General features: G+C 40.7%; 1 protein-coding gene across 1 annotated transcript in view; it reads right to left on the bottom strand.

Annotated features, from left to right (window-relative positions):
- The window catches only part of EGFLAM (EGF like, fibronectin type III and laminin G domains), a 74539-nt gene that overhangs the window by 21865 nt on the left and 32772 nt on the right, over window positions 1-19902 (bottom strand). The window contains exons 7-13 of the mRNA XM_052670399.1: window positions 17592-17758; window positions 10406-10521; window positions 9838-10174; window positions 7232-7332; window positions 6250-6350; window positions 5072-5216; window positions 2383-2572 (exon numbers count right to left, since the gene is read on the bottom strand). Of these exons, the coding sequence (XP_052526359.1) occupies window positions 2383-2572; window positions 5072-5216; window positions 6250-6350; window positions 7232-7332; window positions 9838-10174; window positions 10406-10521; window positions 17592-17758 (1157 nt within the window). The remainder of the gene's footprint in view (window positions 1-2382; window positions 2573-5071; window positions 5217-6249; window positions 6351-7231; window positions 7333-9837; window positions 10175-10405; window positions 10522-17591; window positions 17759-19902) is intronic.

Below are 19902 nucleotides of genomic sequence, written 5' to 3' on the forward strand. Positions count from 1 at the left end.
GCTAGGCAGGGGGGTTGGAACTACATGATCCTTGAGGTCCCTTCCAACCCCGGCCATTCTGTGATTCTGGGATTCTGGGATATCACCCCTGAGATGACACAGGTGCGCTCAGGCAATGCTAACAATGCTATCCAATGGTAATATGACATGGACCATGTCATATTGCACTGAGGCCTGAATGCAGCCCTCACTAGACAGGGTCTAGGGATTCAACCAAGGAGCATAACTGAAGCACATTGGAAGGGAACAAATTCTCCTCCTGTTGCAACAAGATGATTACCTTTCAAAATGGCTGCCCCACACCCAGCTGTGCGATGCTCATTTAGCCATTATTTCCCTTTCTGATGCTCAGTGTTATTACACGACAGAGAATGTTTTGTAATGATTACCTGCACCTTTCCTGAAGGTTCTCCCCAGGCCTATGATGAAGTTCTCAATGGCTACAAGAGCTCTCTGGTCTGCAAGAACTCTCATGTAGTCATCACTTTTTGCAGTGGAAACAGAAATAAGCAGTACCAGATTGGTTTTATGGATGGGAAACTGAGGCAAGATGTGGGACAACTAGAAATTCATCAAGTCTGAGACATAACTAGAAAATTCAAGCAATGCTCGTCTTTATCTGCAGTACTAACAATGCTGGTACTATTTTCAGAAAGACCGAAGTGGAATTTTTAAGTACAAGAAAAGAAAGAAGGCAGCAGCAGTGGTCAGACAAGCTGTAGGCTCTCTGGTTTGAGAGCCAGTTTGAGCTGCAGCAGTCACGGTATGTACTGCCAGGCTGCTCTCACAGCATCATGTGCTGGTGGCTTGTCCTGCACAGGGGCTGGGTGGCCCCTCTCCTGCCTGCCCTTAGTGCTGTGGTCCATAAATCACAGCATTCATGATTTATACACTGTACTAAAGAAAAAGAAACAAAAGGCAGGCTAGCAAAAGCCATCCTTAAACCTCAGTAGAGTTCACTTGAAATTTATTTATTTTAAGCTTAATGTATCATATATTGCTTGCAAATCTCTCCTGGCACAGTATCAAATAAGAGTGTGCAGCCATGTAAGGAAAGTAGGGCCCTATCACTCAGTTTTGAGTCACACATGGCAGATCCAAGCATTTATTTTCAGTGATGTTGATTGTTAATGCAGTAGCACGTGAAGCATTCCTAGATGGGAATGAAACCAGCTGCATCACAAGAGGCAATAGAGATCAGGACTTGGAGAATTTCAGCAGGGTTTTCATCTATCTATATAAATTCCATAGATTCTCACTCTGTCATGAAATTACTGTCTGCTTCCAAAGCCTTATTCTTTTACTATCTATTTCTTAGGCTGCACTATTCTCCTCCTGTGTAGCACAGAAGTTCAGTCATGTTATCTAGAGAATACAGGGTGATTGTTGGCAGGTTTCTCATTAATCACTTGCTTCTTGAGAAGCCAAATGCAAAGCTATAGAAGAGAAGAAAGATGACTTTGTGGATGAAGCATAGCAGAGAGCATTCTACAATATGGGACCAATTTCCTGCCTTCATCTCTTGCTTTCTGACCTGGGGGTTACCCTTCCACTTAAACTGATCAGACTAGGATGCCATTAAAGCAAGGATTTTGTTGTTTTCTGATTGTCCATTACATGGATGAAGTAGGGATTACTAAATATATATAGAAGACAGGACTTGTTAATTAACTTCCCTACTTCTCCATCTTTTCTTCTGTGAAGGGGAAATAATGTTATACACCACCCTCCAGAGCTATTGAAAGAATTGATATATATGTATTCTTAATAGTGTGATCCTGGAACTGAAAACAATGGATGGTAAACAGGAAAGCCTATTTGCCTCAACAATAATGGTTTTTCATGCGAAAAGTCCTTTTAATGGCCAAAGCACTGCTTGGATCTGAAAGACTGTTGTGTTGCTTTGGAGAAGTGAAATTATGCGTGTAGGCAAAACACATTTTGTTGTGTCCATAGTGCTTTGCACAAACTCAGTATGCATTCTATTGATTTCTGCTGGTGACTGTGTCAGTCAGTGGCATGGAAAGGTAGCCTAGAAGCTGCTGACAAAAACACTACTGCAGAAATAACTATATCAGAAACAGTGAGTTTCCTGCTTGCTTGTTGGGAGTAGGCTTTACCATTGTGTTGGACAGCTACATCTACAAGGGTTTGGGATATATTTGATTGATATTTACATGGACAGTTTGGTAAAAGCCTCCTACAACAGACCCAGCTACAGCAATGCATAAAAGCACAGAGAAATATCATGCCAAAAACTAGAATCAGAACTTCGCACTCTCAAACCTATACGACTGCTCAATTTTCCTTCAGGCTAAAAAAAAACCAAAAAACTGGTGAGTGGTTTAGCACTGATTAAAGACTGCACACTGTTACACTTACCTACATCAGCACCACTGAGTGCTTTCCCCAAAGGCCAGGGTCTCATATCAATCATTTTCCCATTAATGCTGAGAAACTGAACACAGCCCTGAAATCCACGGTTGGTGCCTGCAGCTCTGACCAGCCAATACACACTGGGGGCACCGCCAACATAGAAGGGAGTCCGGAAGGTAATTTTACTGTATTGGCCCTGAAAGGAAAACATAACACAACATAATGTAGAACAGACAAAATACAGGGTAACTTAAACTACACTGTATGTAATCAATGAAAAATTGCCCCAGTGGATTTACAGGCTGCTCGTTGATGTCCTTTTCATTGCTTATTCCCTTGGTCCATCTATAACTGAAAAACACTTAAAATATGCTACTTTTTGCACCTACATCCATTACGATAACATGAGCTACTTAAAGCAAAATATGAAGTTTGAAAATCACTGTATTCTAACAGAGCTTTCTGGATATCTGTCTTTTGCTGCAATTTCTTCCTTTGCTTTTGCCAACATTGCTTGTCTTCTCAACTCAGCCCTGGGGGACACAGTTTAATATGGTGCAGCAATTTGGACAGAACTCAGCAAATGCTGAGAGTTGAATAATAATCAAATGAAAAAAGATAACAGCAAACACCAAGACAAAACATAATCTGATACCACTAAAACTTCAGGGGGATTCTGCCCACTTTACCAGCACTAAATTTACTCCTGATCTTTTATTACTTGATCTCAACTTACCTATGGAAATCTACACATACAAGTTTCCTTGCACTACTGCAATGCATAGGAAGGAATGAAAAAAGCCTAAATGGAACCTTTTTGATCATTAATTTAAACCCTCCATAATGTGGGAAACTGAGTCATAATTCTTTTCATAAATTGATCAAAATATTTATTTTGTCTCCTACTCAAAAGCTGTTTCAAAACATCTGTGACGTCTAGAATAAAACATTTAAAATTCCTGCTTTTATTCACGGCTAGATTTTACCTAGTGTGTCCTGAGAGCTGATCACTAGCCCAGACACTTTCTGGACTTTTCAGTCTTGTTCTGCCTCCATGGTATTTATGACAATAAATCCTGTTTCCAGGGGCTACATTTTGCCAGGCTAAGTTAGCCAAGGTTATTGAGTCCATGAGCATATGCTGCACAGTACAGTGCAGAAATACATCAAATGGATCTAGATTTCAGCAGTGAAATAATTCATGTGGAGGCTGTGGTTACAGAGAGTTCGTCTATCCACAGGGTTTCATAGGTTGGCATTTTGCAGAGCTGTGAGCACACCATCCTCCTGCTCTCCTCCACTGATTGCCAGCTCCAACAGCCTTTGATGTTTTCCTGCACATGTCTGTCATGTTCCACCTCTTATGGGTACTTTCAAACCTCTCCAAAGAACAGATCAGATATGACTGCCATTTGTTGACACCAGTCCAGGTAATTTTAACTTGGAAGGGCTGAGGAAGAATCAATGGAGCAATAACACTGTCAGAGCTGCAAGTTCTGGTGGAGAGCTGCAGGAGCAATTGACTATTTTTCTGGTGTATATGCAGTTAGAAAATTGTTGGTCCACTATCAAACTCTTCTGGTGATAGACTCTGTGGATCACAATCCTCCTTCTTTGCATCTCTTCTCCATCAACTTGTCTTGTGTACAGGCAACCACATGTAGTCTCACCAAAATTCTATGCAATAGCATAACTCTCTATTGGACACATCTCCGATTCACTCTGAATTACATTTGCCTTTTACGTTGCCTTGCAGCACTGGTAACACATAGTGACAATGACACTAAAATCCTTCTCCTCTGTCATTTTCAGCTGATGAGCACTCTATGTGAAACAGAAGTTCTTTCCATTAGGCTCCAAGCACACAGCATTTATGCTGACAAGCTTCATCCCTTCCTATCATTCTAGTTCTTGATATTTTTTTTCTTTCAGAGCCTGCACATGGAAGTGTAAAGCAATAATATACTAGAAGTCCCTTTTTCAGTGCCAGGGATGGCAAGCTAATAGTTCTTATTAAAAGGAAGAGGAAAGACATCCAAACCAATTTGCAATTGTCTTTTTTTTTTTTTTTTCTCTGTGTCTTTATTTTATTTCTCTTTTCTGATTTGGTAAGAGATGCGAAAATCAAGACAAGACAATTTCCTGCATTATATTTTATCCTAGCAGTCTCATGTGAGACTGTTGGTATTAATTTTAATCAGGGCAGAATGCCTATCTCCATTATAGTGCTTAATAGTATACATTTATTTATACTCTACTATACAAATCTTGTGTGGCCATATGTATATTGTATATAACTACACACAAACACACATATGAGCAATCTGTTCTGGTTGAGAAAGTGGAAAAGCAGAGTCTTGAAAAAGAAACTAACAGAGCCAACAGCTGTAAAACCTGGCAAATTTCTCACAGCAGATTGTTATGAAAGATGAAAGAAGTGCAGGAGTAGGGTGCAGGGCAAGGAGGGAGCATGGCAGGATAACCTGGACGGGATTCAGCATTGGGATATCTATTTACATGAATTCTAGACTACTCATGTAGAAAGGTAATTTGTGCATTGATCCTGATTCACACGTAATGCTCCAAAACTGATGATGGAAAGTGGACCTTTCAAATCTGATCAGATTTCTACTGGCAAGAAAAAAAGTCATAGCAATATTGAGAGAGCCGTAGGTCAAGCTGCAAGATTACCTACCTGAGACTTTCCTGTGACTGGAGCATCATTATCCATCCTGAGCCAGCCATTCAGCCCATCTCTGAAGAGTGTGACACTGTGCCAGTTCCCCAGTTTGATTTTGTTTTCACTTGTTATGACTGCAACTCCAGTGCCGCAGTTATATCTGGTAGTTGTAGACAGAGAGGGCAGGGTGACAATTTCTCAAGAAGCAAATACCAAATATTTTTATACTTCTGAATATTCCCTCCTCTTCTGGGAACATCTCTGTTTCTCAGCACATATTAACAGGCAACAGGAAAATTAGACAGGAGGTCTAAGTATGATTTGTTCCAGATTTCAAATTGTATTATCCCTCATGGAGAAGGTCTTGAAGTTTGCAGCTATATCAAGTGCATTGCAAAGCTTTTTCACAGCTGAAGTTCTTTCAAGATGCATGGTATTACAACCAGAGTTCCTGACATCACAGTAATTTATCTTGGGAATTTTGCTAGTTGCCTGGCAAAAGGTAGCAATGTATTAATAACACCGGGGCTCTGTACAAAACTCAAGTCTTCCAGTGCACACTGACAAGGAGACCTCCACCAGAGTCTCTGTGGAGCTGACCATGCACAGCACATCATCTCTGATTGCTGTTCAATGCAGAAGGTGAACAGAAATAGAGCTTTAACAAGCCCCGTTTTGTTTTTCCCCACTTTCTAAGGAGTCAGTCTTTCAAATGAGAAGACCCTTGAGAGACTCCTTCTCACATCTCATATCAGTGGCAATGCAAGAAACTCTCTCCCTCATCATATAAAAAAACTACATCTTCCATCCAAACAAGGAATATGGAATGAAAGCTCCAGACACCTTGCTGGCCTAATATCCTTTACTGTACTATATGATCTGCAACTCCTTTTGCTGCGAGGCAAAAACACTGAGTATGCAGTGCCCCTAAGAAAACTGATCATTGTAGTTTTACACCGAGGTCTGAGTACTATTAGTTCAATAGGGCACATATTCACACACTGACTAAGGATTATAGAGGAAAATATGTAGGAACTGTACAGTGAAGCAATACTATCCATTTTGTGCACTGCATAGGACAGAAAGTCAGGATAGTTATTTATCATTTAAAGTGTCCCAGGAGGTAGCAGTGTCCTCTTCTCTTTACATCAGATTTAGAGTAAAGATGGGCCTACTGGAAATCATTCTTTTACCTGAACTGGACACTCCGTCGGATGATTGCCAGTGACATAAAATCACCACGGCCATGTTCATTTTCCCCACAATAGAGTAGCAAGCCATCTTCTGATTCAGCCTGCAATGACAGCATCAATATGAAAAATCAATAACCAAGCCTCAAAATGACAGATAATTGTACGTAATACCGGGAGAATTTTCTTCAGAAAAGGAGTTAAATTGTAAAAACATGGTCGATCCATATGAATCCTGACTAAGAAGAGCCTAGCACACATTGTCTTAATGCTTAAATGATTTAAGAATACCTCTTCCATAAACAGAATGACATTATCAGATCTACCAACAGCTGTTAAGTGTAGAGACATGAGACTTGCCACACATGAATACACACACCCTTCCTCACACCCTCAGAGAATCAGATGCTTTTCAAGCCAAATAACCTGGGCAGGCAAGATTTATCTGTATCCATATGTGCATAGCAGCAGAAGCCGTGGCTTTTCACAGCCATCCTACAATTTGAGTTGACAAACTGCCAGAAAAGTGTTAGATCACCACACGAGGCAACAGGTCACTACCGCTCCACAACAGGTTTGTATCTGGGCTGAGATGGTAGCCAGACTGCCTTGCACAGGATGTAAACGAGAGCTCATCTACAAATGCTGCCTTCTCTTCAGACAGCCCTATCAGCTCAGTCCTAATTTGGACAATAATGGACACGAACACTGTATCTAGATTACCCAAGTAGTTTGCATTCCTTGAACATGAAGACAGATCATTAGGGATGAAGCTTACATATCAGCTCAACACAGTTGCATTATGAACTGCACTGAAGAAGAGTTAGTATCCTGCTGTCCACATACAGGACATAGTACGGGATTGGAGCTCGATGATCCTAAGGTCCTCTAATCTAAACCATCCTCTGATGCTATGAATCTATGAACATCAGAATAAGTGAAAAATCCAAAGCACCAAAAAGAACATAGAATTGCTTAAACTCACCCTGAATTCAAGGGTAATTTGAAACGTCTGATAGGAGTTTTTCAGTGGTTCAAATGTAATATATGAGTAGCCATAGAACTGAGGATACTGAATAGTAATATCTGAAAAGTAATGACAGAAGCACGTGATTTAGCAATTTTCTACCAACATAAAAACTTATACACATATTTAGCAGTAGGTAAGATCAGGGGAAAAGGCAAGGTAGAGCTCCTCCAGACACAGCCATTAGTCAGCAGCAGTGAACAATCAGTTAACCTACTGTCTCATCATTCCACCACCTGTTACAATTCCTCTACTCTCAAGAAGGCTGGTGAACTTGGAAAAGAGCAAGATACTTTAGGCCAAATACTGCTAAACAGCTTAAATCACTGACTTCAGAAAGTGGAACTTTCTGAATTTCATCTCTGTTTCAGGAAACAGAATCCATCTATTTACTTATCTTCATTTAAGAAACCACCCAATACAGAGACAACAAATGAATTTTCTGTTTTACAAAAACCTAATTGGGAAATGTACACTGAGCCAGTATCCATGATGCATTACTCACTGTTGCTCCATATCTGCCATATCTAGCATCTGGAAAAGTCTTGGGTGATTGCTAGGAGCCCCAAGTGCCTTTCTCCCATCAGCTCAGTGGAGAATGCTCAGGGAGGGATGGGGAGAGGAAAGTTCCTGCATCTCCCATTCCGTGGGTGCAGCAGTAACCTTCCATATTATTCATCGGATGGTGTCATCAGCCCTGGCCATTTACTATCTTATGTCAGACCACCATCCCAGCTTCAGCACAGAAAACAAGAGGGGCATGTCTTACTGCTACATTTGCAGCTAATTTTCCCAAGAAACACAGAGGATAGATGCAGTTTCAGGCCTGAATTTTTGCCATAGATGTAAGCCTAATAAGGTAGGAAGGATGAAGAGTCTTATTTCATTTTGCTGTTTGAATACTGAGTGGATTTTTCTTGTGTACTTGGAGCTAGATACAGCTCTCACAGCTTCTTTGTTATTAAGGCAAACAAATAAAATACATCTGAGTCTGAGGTGGAAAGAACTGGTGCTATAATCCTGAATCAACCAAGTAGTCAGAATTAACTCATGCCATGATCACAAACAGCCCTGACTGGACCAAAGAGTCACTCAGCTGCTGACTGTAAAGAAAAGTCTGTTTTCATTCAGACTAATATACTATTTAAAAATACTGTCTCCTTTGGAGAATCTCAGTACAAAGCAATATTGATAGATGATGCTACTGCTTACCAGTATAAAGGAACAGAAAACTCCCTTGTGAAAAATGGTGGTTTTGGAATCACATTAACAGACTAACACTACAAGCTGTATACAGTTCAAACACATCCTTGACTTTTCATACTAGATCAAGGCCAAAAATCACATCTGCAGTTGTTCCCTGTGGCTGAGTCACAATGGACTGGTTTCAGAATGAGCTCTGTCTACTCTTGCACTGGGAGGAGAAAATAAAATACCGCAGTGCAAATGTTGCTGATGCATAATGTAGTGCATCAGGAATATTCAGAACGGGCCTGCGGAAAAAAATACATGTCCCTGGTGTTCCTTCTTGGCATGTGGGACAGCACTATTATCAGTAACAGGACAGATCTTTAGCACCTCCCACATACATCATGAGCAATAAGATGTAAGTCGTGACACTATCCCATGAGAAGGGACAGCATTTCTCTGTCAGTCTCCTTGTTTAATTCTTTTGTTAGTTACCACTAATTGCAACCATCTGTTGCAATTTCAAACACCTGCTGTCAAGAGTTTGACACTTGACTGGGAAGCGATGCTTGGGATGCTGTGTAGCAGAGAAGCAGACCTTCCTCACTGAGGGTCAACCGAGCCAGCTTTGGGTCTGGGCAGACCTAAGAGCACCACACAGGTATGTACCTCTTCCCTCCTCCCTGTGCATAGCCTCACCTCTCACTTTGCACAGTTTCTGGCATTTCTGGGCCCTTGATCATCAAAGCAACAGACAAATAATTCCAGAGGGAAAAAAAAACAACAGAAGTCACTCACTGCATGATCAGCTCCTCTCAGGGCTGGCAGAAAGGAGAGGTTTGGCCTCAGCAGAGCAAGAGTCAAAGGGGTATGAATGCCTCAAATGAAAGCTGGAGATAGCACGGCTGGACACTGCGAGGCCTAGGTGCCTCTCACTCCCAAATATAGGAGGTAGGATTAATATGCCCCACATAGCTATAGGTGTCTGCATTTGTCTTTCCCAGCTTTATTAAAGACTAATTTCTTCCAACATGGTTAAGGAAAGAGAAAAAATCAAAGGAACTGATATCTGAACAGAAACATGGAAGTTTCTGCTGTCCTTAGGCACCCATTAATCCCAACCTGATAATTCAATAAATGTACTTCTGTTGTTTTACTACACAGCTGCTCCTTGCCTAAGACAAACAAAACTAGAAATCAACCTCCGTGTGGTCTAAAAACCTGGGCCACAGCCAGGCCCTGCTGCTGCACGTGCCACTCCACAGAAGCCTCAGACATTTGGTTGGCCATCCCTGGGGGGATACCAATTAGGAAGCCATTGAGGAAGTACAGCCCTATGTACTGGCGCACAAGGAGCTCTGCACATAGAAATGTACCTTCTGTGCACATCTCCCCTCCTTTCCCCAAGTTGCAATGGCAACGTGAGCCTCCTCGGTCATAGTCATTGACACAAAAGCTGTCTGCAGAACAGATGGTCTCGTCGCAGGAAAGATCAAAGAGGCGTGGGGCAGAGGACATGCTGCCCCTTCTTGTGGCCCTGGCTGTTGTAACCCTGGCCGTGGTGGAAGGTTGTGTGGTGGTGGGAGTGGAAGTGGTGGGCTCCGAAGTGGTTGTAAGGACCCGTGACAGCAGCCTGGAGCTAGACCCTGGCGTGACCTTAGTTTCAACCAGAAATTTTCTGTTGCCTCCTTTGATAGCAGGAAGTGGTCTGAGCTAAAGGGAAAGAAGTAAACACAAATTAGTAAAACTTAATTTGGACACTGGCATGACATGAACACTTTCCAAGAGACAGATCTGAAGTAACAAATCCATTCTCACTGAAGAAAAAGAAGAAATTATATTATTTTATCTGAGCATATAATATCTATCTGATAAGATCAGACACTTCAAAACGTTAAGACTTAAAAGGAAACAGAAATGTCGAAGTGGAATCTTGATATTTACCTCTTCTATGTAAATGTCATAGTCTGAGTCATCCACATCAAATCCATCATCATCACCAGTGACTGTTTCTGTGATATAACGATGTCCATAACTTCCACTTCCTAACTCTTCAGAACCTGAAAAAACACAACTGGTGTACTCAGTTCATATGCTTTTTTTCTCTTTACATAAAGCAGCTCAGATGTTATCTTCCCTGACTTAGAACAGTGAAATAAGAAGCAGATCACAGATGTTCATTCTGTACAGGCAACAAACGTGTCAGCCTGAAGATGGACAGGCCGCACAAGTGACACACACCCAAGTTAAAACAAAACAAACTAAGACCTTCATGGTCTGGGTTTCCTTAACAAAGCAGGAAAAGCTCCATACTCCCACTGTAAACAGACTTCTATCTATCATTCCTCCAGTTGAATGGCTCCAACCATTTTTTCAGCATGGGACCACATTTTAACAGCCATATTCGTTTAAATCAAACCCTTCCTTTTCATAAATACCCCATCACTTGTTCACCCCACTGTCAACCAAATATCCAGAAGAGCTCAGGGTTAAGAATATAAGGTTAAGAATATAAAACATATAGTAAGCAGTGAAACAATAGACATCATACATCAGCTTTCCACAAAATATGCTGAGGTCACTTAAGAACAGCACAGGTAATCCTGGCTTTGCAGAGCCTCTGAAATGGCTGGCCACGTGTCCTGGTTTATTTTGGCAGCCTCAACTTTCCTATACTTTCCTGCAGGCTAGCAGGTCCCTCTCACCACAAAAGGCAAAGACACAAAGTCCTGTGGGGCCAGGAGTCTGCAGGAAGGAGAACTGGCAGGCCAGAGATGCCAGAGAGCCACTTAATGGTAGTGAGAGCTTCACTGATACCTCTGAACAACCTGATGCTAAGGTGAAAGATAACAAGGCCCGGCAGGTTTAATGCTATGAAATCGAGTATGTGTGAACCAGATAAAAGCACGTGCCCTGGCTTGCTGGCCACCCCATTGTATGCTCCTGGGGAGCTGCTTATCAGTGGAGTTCACATGGCACACTGACACACAGAAAAAGCAGAAGCAAATGAGTACAGTTAATCCGGCACACACATTTCCAACCAAGACAGACCAGAATAAAATATGCATAAGCTCAAACTCCACTCAAACTTTTATATCTAATCTTATGTAAATAATACAATTTAACTGTATAATTTAACTGTAAGTTGAATTATTGAGCATTGAGTTCTAATAAGGCATGTAAGCAGAGAACTGATAGCTTTGTGGCTGGTAATGAGAAGAGGCAAATTGTACAAAATACAGATTATTTTTGTAGTGACAGTAACTTCACAGGCAAAGGATAACAAGTGGAGAAATAGGCTGCACGTTTTACAAACTGGTCCCAATCCTGCATTCATTATGGAAAAAAAAAAGTATTATCAAAATGTGGCCACAAATTCATATTCCCAGTATTCACCTGATCAGTTACTAAGATTAATTGCCACCTCCAAATAATTTTACTCCAGCAAGGAAGGCAGGCTACTCCTCTTCTATCCATCCATTAATGAATCAGAATCTTATTCTTTGGCAAAAAGCAATTTTCTATGACATGTATTTCTACAAAAGAATTTAAGTGTTCCCAAACTTACAAAAGTGTCTTGTGGTTTACTGGAAATTGTACTAATGAAGCAAAGCCCACCAGTAACTCAGCTGTCAGGAGATGCCCCAAGTTGCAGCTTGCTGGAATGCTCTTCCTTTCAATTCAGGTCAGTAATATTACTTCTTGCTGTTAGAATTACACTGTTCATAGTGTTTGTATTTCAGAACAAATTTAGATCTTCTAATAGATGAAACCGTAAATTATCTAAGAGTAACAGAAGTCATAAAACTTAATTGGGGAAAAAAAAGAAAAACCAAACATTACTGATCAGCCATATCACAAAAAATCTAATCTGTATTCAGACTGCAATACACAAACTCAGTTTTACAATTTAGAGGGTATAAACTTTAAAACAAATGCCTGCTATAGCCTAAATTCTGCCACATTTTTTCTCTTCTCAAGCAAGTTTTCTGTTGACTTAATGCATTCAGTAAGGACTTCAGTAAGGATGGTAGAGATGAAGTGATACAGAGAATTATGTATCTTTATATTCATTTGTTGGAAAATATTTGGTCCTAGTTTTGCATTCCAATATGTAGACTTGCTCACATGCATTATACGAGATTTTAATGCCACACTGTTTCACACAACTGTAACTCTCTTGAGTGGAGTTATCACTAAATGACATCAATAGCCATCAGAGCACAATGAGAGTTGGTAACTTAAACATGGTTCTCCAAGCATAAGGTGTGCCTCTTTCATCTGGCAAAACTATATGTTCCATGCTTTTCCAGCAGAGGAATATGGAATACAACATGTACACACTTTTTTAAACCAGATAATGATTTCTTTTAAGCTATTTGAATTGGTATAACATTTACATCCGGGAGAGAGCAGAGAAGGTATGGCTTATTGTGGCTGACAGAAAGGATTGCTTTGAGGCCCTTCTTCAAAGGCCTTCAAAATTTAAGTTTGGCCTCACCAGGAAAAGTGTAAGTTCAGAAAGTGCCCTGATGTCCACAGTTCTCTTAAATGGCCTAACATTCTCTTTCTCACTCTTACAGATCCATCTAAGCTTCAGATGACACATACTACATTACTTTACCTGCCACTGTGTGAGTAGTTTTGGCAACACAGTGAAGACAAAGAAGTTTGCTTCTAACTATGTTTGCATGCATACAGGTGATGAATATTCACCTAAGTGATCAGACACTATCAAACATCCACTGGCTTCTTGGTCGCTCTGCTCGGCCTTACATTTGATATTAGGTGGGTGTGACATGACACTCACACATGACAGGATGTAACAGAGCTACAAAGCAAACAGAAAGCAGAGAATCCAACAGGACTTGCTGTACAGAATCCACTGTGTTAGCCCATATTTTAAGAGCAGTGCATAGATTTGGTGGAGAGCTCACCTCATAATGGGTGGCAAACCAGGGATAATAAAGCAAAGCAATCCACTGCAAATGCCAAAAAGAAACAACTCCAGATATGCACTGTATTTCTTTACATCAGTGTGTCAGTGTACAAGATGAAGCCTGTTTAAGACTCTCTACCAGATCTTATAATCCTGTTTTATAATTAATTAGAAAACATGTGGGTGTCTTAAACTTAAGACAGCCTCTTTCCAAGTAATCAGGATTAAGCTATATCAAAGATATATTTTTTAAAACAAACAGGAAGCCACATAAACTTCTGTTTTACCTACTAGGTAATGAGGACCACAAGTACACCAATCAGAAGAGGCAGGAGGTTGGCCAAAGAGGGCAGGCTGCATGGAATTGTAACAGACTGATCTTCACACAGACGATCTCACAGGTCTCAATCCAGAATACATAGGGGCATTTTTATCTGAGTTTTATTCCTGCCAGTGACTCAGAGGGAAGCAAGGAGTATTGTTTGCTGGATCTCTTGCTTTTTGTTGCTTTTTGTATAACAGGGACAACATTATTTCTTTCCTCTCTAAATTGCAGACACAGGTTGTAGGTGTTTCACTTATATGGTTGTTGGGATTTTTGGTCTGTCAAATCTTTCAAAAAGGTCAAGGACAATTGCTTGAAAACAAAAGTTTTCACGTATCAAGTTTAGTAACAACAAAAGCAATGAACTGTCCCAAAGAAACAAACAAAGTGCCCTCACCTGCATCACTTAAATATCTTTAATCTCCTGGGGAAACAGATGGTGTTTGCACTGTGTCTGGAAGGTCACCAACCTTGGGCTTTGCCAGACTGACAGAGGAAGTGCCTTATGTTAAAAATACCCTCCTGCTCGTCCCCATGGCAAACGTGACAGAAGTAGCCGCTTAATCTGGGTACATCCTTTCCACTGGGCCTAGCCATCAGCATCCAGCTTCTCGCAGATGGGAGCATCTGTATGCTCTGACTTGTGCTGAAAAAGGCATTGGCACAAGTGTTTGTTTTGCACAGAGAGTGAATGTGCCTGCTGAGGCTCGGGGCAGGAAAGGAGCAATCCCTTGGATCCAGACACTGATGGAAGTGATGGCGATGTGTCTAGGAGATACTGGATGGAGAATGTTTTCTGTAGGTCTGCTTTCCACAGGTCTCCAAAGTCTTTACAAAGGCCACATTTGTATTTGTTGTCCCTGTTATACAAAAAGCAACTCATTTTCTTCTATTAAAAAACAAACAAACAAAAAAAAAAAAAAAAAAAAAAAACAAACTAACAAAAAAAAACCTGAAGTAAATTATAAATACATGAGAACTTTTGGGGAAACTTGCCCTCTCTTTCCTCCCTGGAAACAGACCAATGTAATATAAAACAAATATGCAATTTTTTGTATTTTTTTTGGAAGTGAGCAACAGCTGATAGTCAAGGCCACATGCTGTACTTGCAAGGAGGTCTGGGAGGTCTGTCACTCTAGGTGATACAGTCAGCATTCCTTCAGAGGAGTATTTTATCAAACAAAGCCAACCATTTCTTAAGCTGAACTGAGTGAGGAGTACTGCAAATCCAGCCACTTTTCTAGCAAAAATAAGACAATTACGTGTGAGAATGAGATAAGCCCCAGCAGAAAAAATGCCCAGGTTGTGTGGACTCTGTATCTGTGGGACTTGTTGTCTCAGTCCATTTAGAAGAACTATAATAGTCGCTAAACAATGCAACATGAAGTATGGGAGCTGCATTTTGCAGTAATGCTGGGAATTCACCTTTCACTTAAAGTAAGTATCAGAATGTTATTATTTTAAAACAAGCATAAAAATCCAGGTTATGCAAGCATAAAGCTCCACATTTTTAAAATTTATACACACTAAGGATCTGAGCACCAAGACTTACATGACCAAAGCATTCAGACACTGTATGGACTTCTGCCAGCTAAGATAATTCACGCATTTCTGAGTACTAATGCCCAGGCTGTCAGAAAACAGCACCACATACGTGGGGCATGCTTCACTGCTTATGTAGGAGAACAATTGTAATGAAGATAATAATTTCTGAGATGAGTACTCTGAAAAGCAAAGATACTCCAGTTACAGACATGCATGCTGTCTGTCTGACACCCTTCCAGCAACAATATGACTAAGAGCTGTCTGCTTGCACTCTGAGAGATTAAGGCATCTGGTGCCATCTGAGATGCATTATGGTCCTAGAGACATCCCCAGAGGGCTGCATGTGTCTGGAAGAGGTATGGGAGGCACTTGTCCTGCAAAGATAGTCAAAAACAAGCTGGTGTAATCCAGAGGATCTCAGATATACTGAATGCCTATACCTGAACAAATGAAATGAATGATTAGGTAGGCCAAAGGTAACTATTGTCTTTCTGGCTACTGGAAGGGGGAAGGTAATTTAGTAGCTGAAGATGCATAATGTAAAGTAGGAATTTTCAGTGCAGAAGCTTAGCTTTCCTTGTAATATGTAAGGTTCTCATGTATCTGGTTAGCATCACACCAGTTTGACACAGACATTGTTACTAAAGGTAAATGATGGTTTTATTCTCAGTCACATTCCTGCTTCCTAAAAGAAGAATTTATTTCTTAAGGCACGTATCCTTTGTCACCTTTGTACACCACGACTTTCTCTCAAAAAGCTGGTTGTTGTGAAGACTGTTACCCAGAAAAAGAGAGCATGGTCTTTCAGGTGTGTTTGGAAGCCTATCTGTAAAGTCAGTCCTGGAAACCAACACCAGATGGGCCAAGTAACCAGATTTGCATTGTCCACTGACTACAGAATGCAGACACACACCAGAGATAAACAGGACACTGAGGAGCATGTATGTGTGGCTGAGGCACAAGAAGCTGAACCTTGAGGATCCAAGGCCAAAAAATCTCACAGGGCATTACACCTTCATGATTTTTATGACTATTTTCTTCAGACATTAAGAGTTCAGCTGCCACAACAAATATCCTCCAAATTGTTCAAGGGATTTCAAGAATAGCAGGGGCAAAAAAAGGATGAAAATCACCTTACAAGATTAGAGAAGACAAGAGCTTTCAAGATAAAGAAGCAATAAATAAAAAAAAAATCCATATTGGGTTAAATTGATCATTGAAGACATGGTTTCTAACATGCTAGTTGTGCTTACAGAGCTCAACATCCTGTTTGAATATCAGCTGCTAGTATTTTACCTGTTAGGTAAAGATGATTGCTGCTGAGTGTGTATGTGAGGGAAGACAAAGATCAGTCTTGTAGCTCAATTTTATAGTTCAGTAATCTACTAGAACTGCCTGCAGGCATTTTATTTTTTTTCATTGCGCTCTATCCTCTGTGAATGCCTTCAGAACTGGGTTTTAAAGTACTCAAAACCACCCAAATGCAAGAAGGACAAGAAGGACTTTGGCACATTAAGGGTATAGTCTAGTTAGGTCATGTTCTCCACCATCAACTCTGCCTCCTGTATGGAGTCTGCTTTGTCACATGAGGCTGGGATTTGCTCATTTGGTGTGCTCACACACTGCACTGGTGCTGTGGGAGGTAAGGAGCAACAGCACCTCTGAGTCAGCCCACAGAGACATGGGCACTGGCAGAGGATTATACTCTGAAGAAGACTGTCAGGAGATGGACCACACAAGATCTATCCTTTATTTCAACGTGCATGGCCTGCGTTGATGCTCAAGTATGTGTAACATTTGTGTGCATTTCTACCCAGTATTTTCACATGTAGCTTCTGATGAAAATAGGATGCTTATCTGTATATATCATTATTTTTGTGGTTGTGATTAGTACTTGAAAAGCCTTACTATTCAGGTAACAGTAAAGATTTGCTTTGATTTTTTAAATTGCATATGTAATATACATAGTTCTTAAAACAAAACAAGCAAACAAACAAACAAACGAGATGAAACAGACTTGTCTCTCATTTCTCCCCATGAGATTCACTTATCAGTTCTGCATGAATCTGGCATAAAACTCAGTAAGCAGCAGCCCAAAAATATCTGACAATGAAGCGGTGTGAAAGTGCTTCTAGCTGGAGCTTTAACCTTCATTTGAATCTCAGTCTTCACAGAATGCTGCAAGAACCATGATCAGGAACGAGAAGTGTTGAACCAGGGTGTCTGTGAACCCTGGTTTGGAGAGGGACTCTTCTTCCAGCTGCCCACCACAGACTGCCCCCAGAATACAGTACTAATGACAAAATGGTGGCTCTACTCACTGAACGTTCGGACCACATCGCTCGGCGTGCTGGCAGGGCTGGATCCGTAGGAGTTTGCTGCTCGCACTGCGAACTGGTACTTGGTATTTGGGAGAAGTCCCTTGAGCACCATAGATTCCATCTGGATCTGCTCTCTTATTACTGTCCAATTGCTGTCAAAGTCTGGCCTTCAGGGTTAAAAAGAACAAGATCGTAAGTAGGTAAGGCTGGCTGTATAAATTAATTGCCTTTAAACTTTCCAGGGAAATACATAAAATAAATGAGATAGAACCTGCCAAATCATGACTGAAATCCTTAATTCTTAAGAAGCCGGACTGTGCAGTCATTACTTAACCTGTGACATGGAAAGACTGCAGTACACAGTGATAGAAAAGAAATATTCTGATTTTGCCTATAAAGCCAAGGAGGTGGTTTATTCGATAATTTGAAAATTAGCTTCTGTTTGTCTGTTTTTGTGGATTTGGAGCTCACAGTTTTCAAAAGAGGGGACGTCACCAGCAGGTCCCCATCTCCTCTTCCGCAGAATAATGCTATTCTTTGCAATGGAAGAGGAAAACATCTGATTTATTTATAAGAGCTGTACTCTAATGCTTCAGAGACCACCTTTCAAACGTACAAAAGCATTAGCAGAATCGGAATCTAACTTTTAATTTCCCAGTCAGTGAGGTTAATCTTCCCCACACTGGAAAATCTGGATCCAAAGTCTTCTCCCTGGAAATGACAAAAGAACTGAATAATAATGCAGAGAACCTGGCCTTTGCAAAAATATTTTCTTAGCCCTTGGGCCACACCCAGATAGGTCTTGACTCGTACTGGAAATCAGTGACCAACAAATGTCTGTTCTGTATACATTACAATCCAGCTGAAATCCATACAACCATTCGCTTGGTTTGGTCTCAGCACGAATGTAGGAAAACTAGAAATGCTTACGTTCATCTACAAAGGGATATGTGAAGGAGAAGGCTTGCTTCAAACACCTTGAGAGAACGTTCTAAAGCTTTCACACCATTTCTGCTTTCACTAAAGGAAGTCTCGTCAAGAAGAAAATTGAATGAGAAGGTAAATGAATGTAAACAAAATCAAAACATAAACATTAAATCCAGAACACCTAAAATATTTAAATCAAAGCCTATGAAAGTAAAATAGGGAAAGAAATGACCTTTCTGAGAAAGTCATTCCAGTGCCTGTTTCTAAGATGTCCTTGTGGTATTTATTACAGGAAATAACCTCCAAGTGCTCCCTGAATCTACTGATGTTTACATAGGACTAGCTGCAAATGTTTCCAACAGCCTTCCAGTGAATATTTTAACATGAGGCAGGAATTTTGTATTTGTTTATTTGCAGCTGGAAGGAAGTGCCAAAATTAATGTATGTTTTATTTTATCAGTCAATACAAGATTTTGATCACTGAGGTTTCACTCCTTTCAGCCAGCAGGGCAAGTGTATTGATAAAGCTGTAGCTCCCAGCTGCCTGACTCCTACACAGTGGCACACTGTGCCAAATATTTTACTGTCTCACTAAAAATAAACCTAAAATAAGATAAATGTGCAAGATGCAATGATGGCTAAACAGACCATCCTCAGTCACCCTCCATCACCATTTCCTGGTAGACAGGAGGACATTGATGTTGGCCTCTCTGTCACTGTTTCCCTTTTCTGAGCTTTTGATGCCCAGGCCAAAATGAAAACTTTTAAAGTCTTTTCCAAATGAAAGCTGTTAATATTGCTTCTGTCCACATGCTCACTTTGCAGCATGTTCTCAGTTTTCCTACACACATCTTTTTCTTGCTCTAATTGCAACAGAAAGGATTCCTGCCCATTAAAAAAATGGCCTTCAAGCTGCTCTGTAATGCACCCTGCCAGTATCAGTGCCGAAATGGGAAAAGCCCAAAGGAGATATTACTGCCTTTACAGATAGAGGAGAAAATGTCACAACTTCACAAACCGCAGGCTAGTCTTCAACTTCACTGTCTTTCAAAAGACTTCATTCTACAGAAATGAATAGCAGAGGAAATGTCTGCAAGTGTGTAAGTCTCTGCAGCTGAAGGAGAGGAAAAAAAAGAGATTTATCACTTGAACTTTGCTATTTCTCCAGAACATTCCCTGTGTGAACAAATCGGTACAAGACTACAAAATGGCAAACAGATGGAGAGAGGAACACAGTGAACTCATACTCTCAGGGCAGCCAACTCTTGTGTTTTCTAAGCTTGGAGCTTTTTGCTGAATTTCACTTCAAGTCAACTTTTACACTAGAAGGGCTCATCTTGATGCCTCTTTCTCATCTTTTCACAGAGATATCTCCCCTGGGTCA

The sequence above is a fragment of the Tympanuchus pallidicinctus genome, unplaced genomic scaffold, assembly GCF_026119805.1.
Source record: "Tympanuchus pallidicinctus isolate F22 unplaced genomic scaffold, pur_lepc_1.0 scaffold9, whole genome shotgun sequence".
NCBI classification, from domain to species: domain Eukaryota; kingdom Metazoa; phylum Chordata; class Aves; order Galliformes; family Phasianidae; genus Tympanuchus; species Tympanuchus pallidicinctus.